This window comes from Arvicola amphibius, chromosome 11, assembly GCF_903992535.2.
Source record: "Arvicola amphibius chromosome 11, mArvAmp1.2, whole genome shotgun sequence".
NCBI lineage: Eukaryota > Metazoa > Chordata > Mammalia > Rodentia > Cricetidae > Arvicola > Arvicola amphibius.
In genome coordinates this window covers 89,591,960-89,606,987 of record NC_052057.2, presented here as the reverse complement: position 1 = coordinate 89,606,987, position 15,028 = coordinate 89,591,960, and the positions used below count along the sequence as shown (strand labels likewise).

Here is a 15,028-nt window from a genome sequence, read left to right as displayed (position 1 = left end):
CCACTATTAAGAATATAAGTATCACCAAAAGTATACAATATAAAATAAATTGGACTCAGAAATTCTCTAGGAGGAAACTGATATCATAATACCATAATAATTTTGATTAGACTTTGTATGAATTAGTGAACAGATCCATTGTTACACTAGCACTGAAGGATCACAGCTTCTGAAATGGAAGATTGAAGATTAAAATGATTGACAACAGTATAAAAAATAAAGTGTTTTTTGAGTTAAAGCAAAACCACCCTCCTGGTGATTTGTCTATTTCTCAGTTTTTAAAAGTCAATCCTTAATAACAAAATACACTCAGCATTTTTCACAAGAAGAAATATTTGGTTATTTTAATCCTCTGGTTTCTGTACACTAATGGTATATTATAATTGGGATTTAAATGGGGTGAGGGCGTTAAATCAGGCTGAGTGTTACCATCACTTTTAAGGTTCTGCTACAAGTTAATAAAATGGGAAAAAGCCGGGCGGTGGTGGCGCACGCCTTTAATCCCAGCACAGAGGCAGAGGCAGGCGGATCTCTGAGTTCGAGGCCAGCCTGGTCTACAAGAGCTAGTTCCAAGACAGGCTCTAGAAACTACAGGAAAACTCTGTCTCGAAAAACCAACAAATAATAATAGTAATAATAATAATAATAATAAATAAAATGGGAAAAAGAATTTAGCTAGTAGTTATGTTAACCTTAGCATTTCCAAAATCAGGGATTATCTTCTGATTCTTTAAGAGTGTGTGTGTGTGTGTGTGTGTGTGTGTTTAAGCTAAATTCTTCAGCCATACATGAAGCGGATCATTTCCCAGTGTCAGGTTACCAAGTCAGAGCGTCATCCCCTGCAGAAGCATAGTTATACATTTTATCAGTTATCGAACTGATTTTACTTACAGCTTTTACATTACCTTCCTCATGCTAAACAGGAATGAATGTTAAATTGCAAGGTTGAGACTAGGTTTGTCAGAATGTAGCTTACCATGTTTACAGTCTAGCGAGGTCAAAGAGACATAGTTTCAAGTTTGGATGATTTTTTTTTAAAAGATACTTATGCAGGCTTTTGCTTTGTTAGTTCAAAACACACTCAGAATTCAGTAGCTAGTAGTTAAAGACCTTACTGACATCTAAACTATACTATGTAGTGCTTTTAGTTTTGGAGTGTCATTTGTCTGATAGGATCTTGTTCATGTTAAAAAGAAAAGTGTAACTTTTACTTCCATTGAATTAGTGTAAATGTTTGTTCCCTCTATTGGATATTGGTTTTGTATTCAAAACAGATAGCAAGGAGGAAGAGGATGCTTGTGGACCACAGCCAAAGGGGCTGCAGAAAACAGACCTCTATCACCTTCAGAAGGTTAGGTATCTTTCTTTTCCTTCCAGCTGCATTAGGAGCGGTGCTGGTGCCGTTGTTTCAGCTGTTTAGACTAGCTCTGCCAGAATGCCTTCACTTTCATTTTTATATCACAACTGGTAACTTTGCAACTGATAAAGCAGACATATTGATGCCATATAAACTGCAAGACAGGGTTGGTTTTCTGTGCCTACTGAAGAATTAGAAGGCAGAGAAGGAGTATTACAGGAAATTTTGGGGGAACCATCATACAAATACCAGGGAAATTGAGGTCCTGTTTTGGGGTCCTTTTTCTTATTGATGAAAAAAATTAGCAGTGGTTCAGAGGACAAAAATAGGAAAATAAGCAGGCAGCCACAGGGCAGGGAGGGTGGCTTTAGAGAATATGGAAGGGTTAGGAAGTTTAAAAGCATGCTTAGGCTCTGGCCAGCATGCAAAAGAAAAAGGAATAAGTATGTCTGATAAAATACTCAGAAAGACTGGCCCAGCCAAACATCACTGAGGTTCTTTTGTAACTTGATGTTAGGAATGCTGCAAAGGAAACCACCTTATCTTAATGCAAATGAACCAGCCTCACTAGGAGTGCCACCCAGCCGGGACCTTGACCAGTGTGGGAAGACAGAATCTGTCTCCAGCTAGAGGCAGATTCCACTCTGTACTGCCATGCGGTTTGCCTCACTGTCATTCTAGATTGTACGTGCACACAGGCTGCAGTCCACTGGGTAATAGAGAGACCATTCCTAAAGCCTCAAGGAAGAAAACAATATTAGCTGTAAGGAAAAAATAGGTCTGTGGTTTACAAAAAGAATATATAGATATAATGTACTTCTTTGATCTGAGAGTTGAGAGAGTCTAAGGCCAATTTTCTTCACACACACACCCCTACACCTACCTGCCTATGGTGCAGGAACCAAACCCAGGAAGTCTCCACTAGCTAGAACCCTACCACTGAACTACAATCTCAGTTTTTTTTTTTTCGTTTTGAATTACCATTCAAAACTAAAACTGAGACGCAGTCTGTTGTTCTCAGATAATGCACTTTGAGCCCTCGGTTGCCAAATGAAGACCCTTCTTTGTACCATACTACTAAGTTATAAATGTAGCATAGAATTTCAGTCTAGGTGAAAACTAACTTCACAGAATCTGTTGTTAATGTGACCCAAAGCTGTGGTGGTAATGGACGGTGTTTTGTTCCTTGTTCTTCTGGCATGCTCCCTCATGCTCATAAATGTACTAATGGTTTCTAAATAGTGAGCACTCTTGTAATCCTGAGCAGTGGAGCAAACTGCTCTCTGCTTTCCTTGGTGTGTGTTTAAAGCAGAACATGTAGAGGGCAGAGTCTTAACAGAAAATAAAACACGTTTTGATCTGGTTCTTTGTACTCTGCATAAGGGCATCTTTTCTTGAGTGACAGCTCTCTCTGAAAGTGTTTCTCTCCAAAACTCATTTTGTTTACCCACTCCCCACTGTGCCCTATAGTCCTTATTGGAAATGAAGGAATTAAGGAGAACAACTAAGAAGCAAACCAAGTTTGAAATGCTCAGAGAAAATGTTGTGAACTTCATCGACAACCTGGTGAGGTGAGTCTGAAGCTCTCAAGACCTAAAAGTAACCCTGTTTCTCCAAATAAGACTAGTAACTAGCTGCCCATAGCCAATCCAGGATGTTTCTTCCATCTAAGTAGAGTTAGCACTTTTTATTGACCTTTTGTCCTTGTTGAGTTATTTAATCAAATGGTTTGGTTAATTTTTTACTGTTTGGAAGAAAGCAGGTTTAAACTTCATTTAGCCCATTAGGCTGGTGAGGAAATATGGGAAGTTTCAAAGTATTTCTCCAGTTTTGCATTGTACTTTTATCATTTTTCTGCCTATTTAAGTAGTAAATGCTGGATCTGGACTAAGCCAAGAAACAGACATTGTATACTAGCCATGTTACTGTTCTGTTCTTAATAGTTTATCAGGTCAACTAAATATCAGCACCAGATGTATATTGAAGTGTCTGACGAGTCTCCTATTCTAGTTTGTTTTGTGATTTTTCCTGGGAAGACTATTTTGTGTATTTCCCAAAGGGCAGTGTTATGTGTGTACATGAAATTATCTTTCCAAGTAGCCTTTTGGAAACTTGGACCATGTTACAGATTATAAAGTGGGACGTGTACCAAGGAAAATGACTTAAGCAGTTAAAAGCAGAGCAGAATGTGGTGGTTTGTGCCTGTAACCCAGCATTTGAGGCTCTCCAACCAGCCAGCCAGTCTGACTTCTTGCCTATTACATCTGCCTCTTCAACCTTTCACCAGCTGCTGAAATAATGATGAGAATGATTGAAATTGGTTGTGAAATCACAAAGTTTCCCACACAAAGACTTGGTGTTGTTACCAAGACTGTCTCTTCCAGGAAGGAGATTAAGATTGTAGTCCGTTAAAGGCAAGAGCGAAAGGGGAAGAAGAAAGTGCAAGGAAACAGAAGAGAAAGAGGGCAAGTAAGCTAAGAGAGATGAGAGCCGTAACACCCAAAACTCATATTTTCCACAAGACCCAGAGTACAGATGTTTGACAGAGCTTTGAGGTCTGGAGAAAGGATATTTAAAATGAAATACAAGCAGACTGGTAATTCAAAATCTATGTTGCTTCACAAGCACACTGTGGATAAAGGCCAGCGTCTGAGCACATGAGAAGGGTCAGGAACTCTTGAGGTAGAAGGAGGTGGTGGTAAGGAATGATTTACATGGCAGTGTCCTCTTCCCTTCCTGTCCTCTTTGGTCACAGAGAGCAGCAGAACAGAATGAGTGCATGGAGGGAAAGGGCTGGGGCAGTGTCTTTGGTGGATACACTGCTCTGCTCTACCTTCACAGCCAGTCATGTGACTAACACGCAGTAAGCATAGGACTAAGAGTCATGGGAGCTAACTGTTTTGATCCAGGTTAGAACCTACTGTTCTGCCTTTGCACTTTGTGTGCCAAAGCTTCTGCCTAGCAGGCGTCCCTGCAGGCCTCCAGACTGTCAGCCATGGCACTGCCACTGACTCAGCACAGATTAAAATTGGTTTGTCATCTAGCTCATAAGCAAAAGATAAAGTTAGAAGTTATATTCAGTTTTGTAATTATTGAATTTTATTAGTGAACAATTTGTTTTTAAAGACTTTAAAACTAAAGTTTAGCCTTAGAGTTTTTCTTTTTTTGTGTGTTGTGTGTGTGAGTGTGTGTGTGAGTGTGCCAGAGGGCATCAGGTGTCCTCTGAGACAGCATCTGTCACTGAACCTGAATTTAGATGTCAGTCCTACAGCATAGAGGTTACATGTGTACACGGCCACAGCTGGCTTTTTAGAATTGGTACTTGGAATTCAGGTTCAGGTTCTCACATTTGTAATGCAGTTGCTTTTATTCAATGAGCCATCTCTTTAGCCCTTATTTAGCTACTTTTTAAAAAAAATAAAAAAGCTCCTGGATATCATTCCATGAAAAATATCAAAAATATCAACTGTGTCTTTTCCTGATACTAAAGATTTCCTAAACTCAGTATTGTTACCACTTTCCCAAAGCCTAGAATGCTTGCTATGGTAGAAATGTTGATGTTTTCTGAATAACTTAGGAAATTCAGTCAGTAATACTTCAAGAAATTCTCCATTAGAGATTTTAAGCATAAATATAACAAATGTTCAAATGTTTGACTAAACGTTTGACTTAGAACTGAAACACATAGTTTCCTCTTAGGAATACTATATTGGAGTTCTCTGGAGGAACCGAACTGATAGAATGTATGTATGTACATGTATGTATATAAATACAGAGTATTTATTAGAGTGGCTTAGAGGCTGCGTGATCCAGCAGTTCAACAATAGCTGTCTCCTGATGGAAAAGTCCCAAGAATCCAATCCAATGGTTGTTCAGCCCACAAGGCCGATGTCTCAGCCAGCCTTCATTATGTCAGAGCCCTGAAGAGGTAGACACTAATAACCAGTGAAGGAATGCCTCAGCAAAAGGATGTATGAACTTCCAATGAGAACGAGGGCAAGCAGGCAAAAAGCCGAAGTTCTTGCTGGGCAGTGGTGGTGCACACCTTTAATCCCAGCACTCTGGAGGCAGAGTCAGGTGGATCTCTGAGTTCGAGGCCAGTCTGGCCTACAAGAGCTAGCTCCAGGACAGGCTCCCAAGCTACAGAGAAACCCTGTCTCAAAAAACAAAACAAAACAAAAAAGATGAAGTTCTCTTCCATTCCCTTCTTATGGACTGCCTTAAGGTGTCGCCTAGATTTAACGTGGATTTTCCTACCTCAAATGATCCAACTAAGAAAAATGCCTCATGGGAGTGCACAGCTACTTGCATTTTACGTATTTAAGATTCCAGATGTAATCAAGTAGACCACCATGAGCAGCCAAAAAAAATACAGAGTAAGTTTTTAAAGTAGTATTGAAGTGTAATGTTTGGTCTTTGGTTTGTGGATTTCACTGTTTAAGTAACATAGAGGCTTGACAGAACTGTTGAATTGAAAAATAACCCTATACATATACATCTAAAAGCTGATACTTGATTTCACTGTTTCAGAGTTTACCTTCAGCCTCCTGAGAGCCAGCCTTTGCATGAGGTAGTATACTTCAGTGCTGCCCACACACTCCGTGAGCACTTAAATGCTGCTCCGCGAATTGCACTCCACACTGCACTCAACAATCCTTATTATTATCTTAAGGTAAGAAGGAAACTTGGTTTTCCCACAGTTAAGCTTAAGTCCCAGATATCAGCATCACAAAAATACTCAAAGTTTGCAGTTCCGCTGTAATGAAAGAAAGTTAGCAGCTCTGGGTTCACATTTTCTAAAGGATTAGATTTAGGTGAACTGACTCCCAAAAGTTGTCCTCTGACCTACACACATGCATGCCCACACACAAAAGTTTTTAAACAAATCACAGGCATTAAGCTTTACAATATAATGCCTTACTTTTGTGAAAAATGATTCCTTTGTAGGTAGGTAACAACAGTTTGTCAGTGGACAGGTGATAAGACCTAATGAACATGTATAAAATTACAAATGCTTACTTAAATGAAAAATTTTAATTTTTTTTATTTATATATATTTTTTATGTACTCTGCATGCACACCTACAGGCCAGAAGAGGGCATCAGATCCTAATACAGATGGTTGTAGCCACCATGTGGGTGCTGGGAATTGAACTCAGGATCTCTGGAAGAGCAGCCAGTGCTCTTAACCTGAGCCATCTCTCCAGCCCCCTTAAATGGAAAAATTACACCAGGATTTCATCTTGGGTTTTTAAAGCTCTGAGAGCAGCTGTAGGGCTTTGCTGCAGAACCTCCTCAGGTGTACAATGGCAGACACAGCTGCCTAAAACCTAGAACATTACTAATTCGTTTCAAATGTTGAAAACTACCTTTCTTATGACAGTTCAATAAACACTGAAATTTTTTTTTTTTTTTTGGTAGATGGTAAGGTTTTTCGTAGATGGATAGGGATGTTGCACCTGCATGGTCATGTGTGCCCGGGAAGAGCTACAAGTCTGCCTTTGACAAAGATGTTTTAGCAGGCATTCTTAAGTCAGGAGTGCTAGCACTGCATAGGCTCAGGCAAAAGGATCATCAAGTTCAGGGCCAGTTTGGACTTAGTGAGACTTGGAAAAAAGTCAGGTGGGCAGTCACACAGCTCAGTGGATAATAAACTTAGAACCTGAGTTTCATCCCAAAGCCATGTAAAGGTGGAAAGAGAACGGATCCCGCAAAGTTGTCCTCTGACCTCCACATGTACTACACGTAGCACATGCATGCTCCATAAAAATATCCCAAACTACGGCCAGCTCGTGACGTATGTGACGTATGTGAAGAGGATACAGAGTAGGAAGTTAAACAGCAGTGGTTTGCAATGGCAGTGGTCATCAGGAGCTTGATGGCTTCATATTAAAAGACTTGTTTTAATTATGTGTGTGGGCATGAGCTCCTGTTAGCCCAGTGCCCACAAGAGGCCCTGGAGCTTAAATTAGAGGTGCTGTGGGCTGCCTGGAGGAGGAGCTACAGCAGCAGGTGCTCTCACCCAGCCTACTCTCTGTCCTTGGTAATTTCCTATTTAAATAACAGCAGTGGCTGGTTAGATGGTTCAGTCAGTAGGCAAAAGCCTGATTAAACTCACTCTCTGAAACTCAAACTGGAGGGAAGGAAACCTAACACCTGCAAATTAGTCTCCCGCCCCCACCCCCCACTAAATGAATTTTTTAGAAATAACAAAAGTTTTAATGTATAAATTACAAGTTAAAATGCTTAGTGGTAGAGTTACAGAAAAAACTGATGTAATTTTAGATGCATTTTGTGTATGGGATTTGTTTCTTAATAAAAACATGGGTTTTGCCGGGCAGTGGTAGCACACGCCTTTAATCCCAGCACTCGGGAGGCAGAGGCAGGTGGATCTCTGTGAGTTCGAGACCAGCCTGGTCTACAAGAGCTAGTTCCAGGACAGGCTCTAAAGCTACAGAGAAACCCTGTCTCGAAAAACCAAAAAAAAAAAAAAAAAAAAAACAAAAACAAAACATGGGTTTCAAATAGGTTAAACCAATACTGAGTTTCTATAGGGCTTATGGTGTTAGTGCTCACAGCTCTTTTCTGGTGCCCTCTCTTGGTCTTTGCAGATGCTTGTACTTAAGGGACATCCGTTCACATAGACATATTCATACAGATAAACAAAATAAATCTGTGTTATGATGGCTAGCCCAAGTTATATGTTTCCAAAAAACAAAAAGATAGTACAGTGCTGATAGCAAAGTCTTTTTCTTTGAGAGATAACTTTTACTTTCCTATTAATGAGATGTCTTTACTAATGTCACATGATGATTGCTAGAATTGAGTTTAAACAGTTGGAAGGAGCATTTCATTGGGTAACCATTCCCAGAGACCTCTAAACTAATTACAACAAACTGAAATGTGTTTTGGTAGTCTCAACAAATAATAATGTATAATTTAAGATTTAGGGGGAAAAAAAACCTTGCTGAAAGAATGACTTAGAGCTTGGCCAAGACTTAAACCCAAGTAAGAATACTACTTAAGTATGAAGAAAGGAAACTAAGATTCTACTTTCCGATTTGCTAAATTTAGGAATGTCTTAGTTTGGGTAGACACCATGACAACGGCAGCTGTTATAAAGCACACATTTAATTGTGGTGGCGGCTTACAGTGTCGGGTTAAGTCCATCATCATGGCAGTGAGCATGCTGGCATGCAGGCAGGCGTGGTGCTGGAGCCGAGACTCCTCCCATCTTCATAGGCAGGCAAGAGGAGTGACAGTCTTGGCAAGGGAAGCTTGGGGAAAGAAACCTCAAAGCCCACCCCTACAGTGACACACTTCCTCCCACAAGGCCACACCTCCTAACAGTACCACTGTCTTTTGTGGGCCATTTTCTTTCTGACCACCTCAGGAAGTTCAGCTAATCTTTTTGCTTTTAACCATTTCTGAAAGGTTCACTTTTAATCTGTTTTTAGAATGAAGCACTGAAAAGTGAGGAAGGCTGCATTCCGAATATCGCCCCCGACATCTGTATAGCATATAAGCTGCACCTGGAGTGTAGCCGGCTCATTAACCTGGTCGACTGGTCAGAGGTAGGTCACACAGAAAAGAACATGCGGGTTGTCCAACCGCTTAAGGCAGGTTTCTTACAACTTTTTGTTGTTTTGATTTCAATTTTTTAAAATTTTTGTTTGGGAAACAAAGTTTGTTACACTTCAGAAGTTCCTTAGGAAGTAGCATCTTAGCAGTCTGTATTCACGAGCTCCTGTTCTCATCCTGTGCACTCCACAGAACACAGGGTGTAATGAGTACCCGTCGTACAACAGGAGAAATTAGTCAGGAAATGCCCAGCAAGGTAAAGGACAAGTGCTGCTATTGAGAAAGAGTAGTAAAGAGATCTTAACTATTTGACTGCTACCTCGTCAACATTAAAGGATGTGCTGAATTAGCCTCTTACCAAGAAAAATATCCATCTTCCTGGAGTAAGACTGAAAGAAGAGACAACGGCTTTCTTTGCTTTTTTTTTTTTTTCTTTTTCGAGACAGGGTTTCTCTGTATCTTTGGAGCCTGTCCTGGAACTAGCTCTTGTAGACCAGGCTGGCCTTGAACTCATAGAGATCCGCTTGCCTCTGCCTCCCGAGTGCTGGGATTGAAGGTGAGCGCCGCCACCACCTGGCTGCTTTTTAAATTTTTAACTACGTTGTTTGTTTGTTTTTTTTTTGTTTTGCTGTTCTGCTTTAGTTGTCTAAAACAAGCTTATAAAGCCAGTGTTGTTAGTTAGTTCTCTAGAGCAGCAGTACTAATGCCTGATTAGTCACAATCTCACAGCTACAAAACAGATGCCTAGCAACAAGTTTTCTTTTCTTGTGTACTCAAAAGGCTTTTGCAACAGTTGTGACAGCTGCTGAAAAAATGGATGCAAATTCTACAAGCTCAGAAGAAATGAATGAAATGATCCAGTATCCTTTTAAAACCATGGTGTCTTAGTAAAAGTTTTTTAAGTTTCTTTTTTCTTGGGGCTGAGAGTCCAGGTCAGTGCTACAGCATATGCTTAATTAAACACAGGGAGGGCCTAGAATCCAAGCCCCGGGACAAAAAGTATACAACCAAAAAACCCCACTTCTAGTAATTCATAAAGATATTCTTCTCAACCATACCATTCTACAACCGCCTACATTTCCAAGTGTCCTGAATTAATCTGAGATCAAACCTAGAATTCAATTTATATCCAGTTTTTAAATATATTTCTAGAAGATTGGGAAAGAGTCAGTTCTTATATAATGCTGGGATTGCTATAGGTGTGTACCATCCCACACAGCTCCACTTGAACTTTATTGACATGTATTCTAATTGCATTTAATATTTTCCAATAGGATTACTTAAAATTTAGGGAATATTATTTCAACTACCTATTTCAATTACCAGTTACTGTTTTAACTTTGAAATTTTAGCCTTCTTGTGGGAAAAAAAAAAAAAAAACCTAATTTTCCTTAGCTAGAGTCTCCAGTGCTCGATTTATTAGAGCCGTTTCTGAACTTGAGCTTTTGGGCTTTATAAAACCTACAAAACAGAAGACTGACCATGTAGCAAGGCTGACATGGGGAGGCTGCTAAAAAGCAAGTAAGTGAAGAGAGGTGTTCCACATCTGACAAAAGATGAAAAAACTGGCATACATTTACACGCTACCAGAGGAAGCTACTGCTGAGCTAAGTTTAACCAAAAAATGCACTGCTAACCTGAAATCAGCGCATCAAAACATCTTTGGAGTACTTCAAATCTGATCAACAAGTGCATAAATGACTAAAGCTTTTACACAATGTAACTATACTTGCTACAGTTATTACTAAATTCTAAACAAAGCATTGAGTGTATAGTGTATAAATGACATACTTTCTTATCCAGAGTAAGTTACTTACACTTGGTCATGCCTTGGTACTCATGCCTTTCTCCAAATACTTTCACTCCTTACACTATGCGTATTGTATAAAATAAAAAACAGGTGTTTTTCTTGCTGTTTGGCTTTATATTTAATGTCAGAAAATATCCACATGAACAGTTGAAGATACCCACAGCACAGCTAGTAAAGGCCTTCTCACAGTGCACCCAAGCTTACAAAAAAATATAAAGGCCTGGATAAAATATCAGGATCTCTTTCACGCAAAGAACTTAAGGATTGGACACCTAAAGCTTAATGTTCTTAATGTTCAACCCCCAAGAGAATTTAGAGACAGATGCCAAAATTGCCTTACAGGTGATTCAGAGAGCCCGTGTTAAAAAAAAAAAAAAACAAAAAAAAAAACAAAAAAAACCTCTTTAAAAAGCCTTCACAGCCAGGTGTGCAGCGCACGCTTAGTCCCAGCACTTGGGAAGCAGAGGCAGACGGACCTCTGTGAGTTAAAGGACAACCTGGCCTACAAGAGCTAGTTCCAGAATAGGCTCTAAAAACCTGGAGTTAAGAGTCAGCTATTGATTTCCCCAAATGTGGGTGCTGGGAACTAAACTCAGGCCTGCTCTGAGAGCAAAATTCATCTTAATTCCTCAACACAGATGTATGTATCCCAGATAAAACTGAGAAACTGACTCCCCAGACTGGCTTCACTGTTGGGTAACCCAGGCCTGCTTGCCTGCCTCAAGCTTATGATCTCCCCCAAGTGATGAGATTATAAAGAAAGGCATTTACCATTATGCCTAGATCTTGAAACAATACATCGTTTTATGCATGTAAAATATAGAGGCTGGTCTTAACACCGTTAACACTGGCAGATTTTTATCTTGCCAAGGCAGATGTTTTCTTGTTCTAGGTATTCACCTACATTTGTACATGCCGTAAGATTAGGAGCAGCACAACAGGAACTGTTCTCATAATATCAAAAATACTTGTCATACTAAACCATTAAATGATGTGTTATAATTACTTGACATTCTCGAAAATTCAGCCCTTAGTTGAAGAAAACTGAAACCTTAACTAGCTTAGAATTAGGGCATTCATTCTATTTCTCTTTTGTTTTAATGAAATAAATACTAATCTGAAATCTTAAAGTACTTTGTTTAAAAACTATCAAGCATGTGCTGTGTATCTCTACTTCTGAGATACTCCAGAACACTACTTGAGGTAGAAAACAAGTAACAAGTAGGCTTGTCATTGTATTCTTCAAGAATGGTCAGAGCAAGTCTCACTTGAGCAAAACTCTTAAGTGATCAGTACCCACTGTGAGAATACAACAGTAAGAGGAGAGATGAAGGAAAGCAGTAACCTGACAGTTGACCACTGAGATGATCCCGCAAGGCAAATCTTAGACTAGGATTAACAGGAGAGACAGTGACACTTCAGGTCGATGTACATGACAAGCCTAAGATCCTTTCTGCTTAAAAACCAGAAGCATTGCTATATTGGGGCCTGCTATGGTTTGGTTAAGGACCAGAGGACCATGTGTGAGGCTTAGTCCCTAGGATGACAGGTGGAATATCTAGGAAGTAAGGCCCAAAGGAAACTTCTCATGACCCCAGGGAAAATGTAGAATCCAACTGCCGGTCCTTTTTACTCTCTCGCTCCCTGGCTGAGGAGCTAGTGGTTTAGGTCTACACTGCCCTCAGCCATACGCTGCTCCCTCATCATAGACCAAAGCAACAAGGACAACCAACCACTGAAACCTTCAATGCTGAAATAAAATAAACTTCTTGAGGATTTCATTGTAGTTACGAAAGGCTTAGCTTACTGAAAGAAACATTAGCAGCAAAAATGAGTTTGGCTTTGGATATAAATTAGGGGATATCCTGTTAGGCATTTAAGTGAATGAAATGCCACCTAGTGAGGTGGCAAATCTTGTTATAATAGAGATCAGATCACCAAAATCAATATTGAAAAGAGAGGAAAGGAACTCAAACTCTATAGCTTTGAGGTTTATGCTTATTTATAGTTAAAATTTCAGGAAAACAGTAAAAGTTAATGTAAGAGCAGCCAGTAAAGAAGTTGTGGAAATATCTTGGTGTTTTAAGCTCAAATGTTATCCATTGATTGGATTTAATACCAGATGACCTAACCAGGTGTTCAAACTGAACAGCAACAGGGGAGAAGCCATTCACTATTACTTTATACATTGAAACCATAGCATCACCTTATATTCTCACACAAAGGTTTATCCTAAGCACAAGTTCAGGGGCTGGAGGTATGGGTCACTAGTTAAGAACACTTGCTGTTCTTCTAAAGGATCAGAGTTTGGTTTGTACCAACCATATCAGGCTCTTGAAAACTACCTGTAACTCTAGCTCCTAGAGATGTACCACCCTCTTTCTGGTCTCTGTGGGCACTGTACACACACTTAAACGCCTAAAACTTTAAACCTGCCATCTGGTTTATAACTTGTAAAGGGTAGGTTATGTTAATTGTAGCATAAAGAAATGTTCCAAGTAACAGGCTTAGTCTTTCCAGAAAGTTAAGAGTCCTTCCAGAAGCTTAGAATCTTGATTGAATCCTGGGGGTAGGAGGTAGGCTTAGAGGACTACAGCTAAAAACACTCAGCAAATGAGGAGCTATGAATGCAGTAGACATTCTGCTTTGGACTGATAGCACTGAGGTTACAGAGAAGCATACAAGATCTGGCATTTACAAGTACAACTTCTTGAAAACAATTTATAGCAGCTTATACTTGAAGGAAAAATTTTCTCAACTTCTATGAATGTTTTCCTAGCCAGTTGTTGAGTGCTAAATTTGAAAGATGTGATCTTGTTGGCACAATGTGGGGAGGGGAAAGTTTAACTGGCACCTAGCGAGAGGCCAAAGATACTTACTGTTAACGCTCTAGAATGCAGACATATCCTAAGTGCCAGTAGTGTTGAGACTGAAAGGCTTGTTCAGTTTACAGCCAGCCACTGTATTATGACTTGTGTTTCTCATACACTAATGGACTTGCAAACTGCCTGGGATACTTGTGAAGGCTCTACAACACTTTGGCTGCTTGCTTTTAAATGAAGTTATGGAATGCAATTAAGTTAAAAAGACAGAATCCTGTTTTCAGTGAATGTATTACAAATGAAACAGTATGTTTAAGACTAGTCTAACGACTAGAAGTATGCTACTACACCTCAGAAGGGGCCAGAAAGATAGCTCAGCAGTTAAGAACACTTGCTGCTCTTGCAGAGGACCCCAGGAGTTTGACTCCCAGTCTCCACACAGGGAGTCTTCTGGCCTCAGGTACCTACACACATGCACATATATAAATAAATCTTTTTTAAAAACTCAATAGAATTCACTGAGCAATATTTTTAATTGGGGGGAGAGGGAGGTTCCCTCTTATACTGACCAGACTAGCTTTGAACTCCTGACCTCTGTCTTCCCACTACCACGATTACAAGTGTATGGCTAGCAGTTTCAGCTTGCTCTAAGAAAGGTACTTTGAGAATCATGAATAGAAAGTGTGTTAATTCATTCAAGTGATGTTAGTGTTTTGAAAATACTTAATGTTTCGGGTATGTGTGTGCTGAGTGTATGTGTATACTATGTGCATCTTGAGACCTTTGAGCATCTGTTGGTGAGCTGCTGTGTGGGTGCTGGGAACCAAACCTGGGTCTTATGTAAAAGCAACAAGTGCTCTTAATGGCTAAGCCTCTTTCCAGCCCCTTTAATGTTAATTTTGTCAACACCACCCACCTAGGATTTCCTAAGTCTGGCAAGGTTTGTCTAGATCAGGTTGGCCTATGGGCATGTCTGTGGGGGGTTGAATTGCCTTAACTCATTAGGAAGAGCCAACCTGAAAGAGAAGTGGCCCATCCCTTAAACTGTTAAGAGAAAGGTTAACAGAACTGTGCACCCATTGCTCTCTACTCTTACCTGGATGCCATTTCCTGTTGTTTTGACTTCCCCAGTGATGAATTATAGCCTGGAATTGTGGACGAAACTACACTCTTTCTACCCTAAACTGTGTTTTGCTGGGTGTATCAACTAGAGCAGCCATGCTGTCATGTATCACATCATTCAAAAACATTAAAATTGGAATCAAAGGTAAAAAATTCTACAGCTGTTTGAGATCTTGCTATGCAGCTTGCTGTATGACAGCAAGTTACAGAAGCAATTCTGAATCAGAACTTAATTTTTGGAAACAGCATTTAATAAAAGGTAAACCTTACCAGAAAACTAACTTTATTGGGTTCTAGAAAATACTTATATTTAAAACACTACTTTATTCAAATACTA

General features: G+C 39.7%; 1 protein-coding gene across 2 annotated transcripts in view; it reads left to right on the top strand.

Annotated features, from left to right (window-relative positions):
- Orc3 (origin recognition complex subunit 3) overlaps positions 1–10,850 on the top strand; it is a 57,722-nt gene extending 46,872 nt beyond the window's left edge. For both annotated transcript variants that reach the window (XM_038347193.1, XM_038347195.1), the window contains 6 exons: positions 1,275–1,351; positions 2,828–2,928; positions 5,888–6,029; positions 8,814–8,930; positions 9,718–9,797; positions 10,346–10,850. In XM_038347193.1, coding sequence (XP_038203121.1) covers positions 1,275–1,351; positions 2,828–2,928; positions 5,888–6,029; positions 8,814–8,930; positions 9,718–9,797; positions 10,346–10,451 — 623 coding nt within the window. In that variant the 3' untranslated portion in view covers positions 10,452–10,850. The remainder of the gene's footprint in view (positions 1–1,274; positions 1,352–2,827; positions 2,929–5,887; positions 6,030–8,813; positions 8,931–9,717; positions 9,798–10,345) is intronic.
- Positions 10,851–15,028: the final 4,178 nt, after the last annotated feature.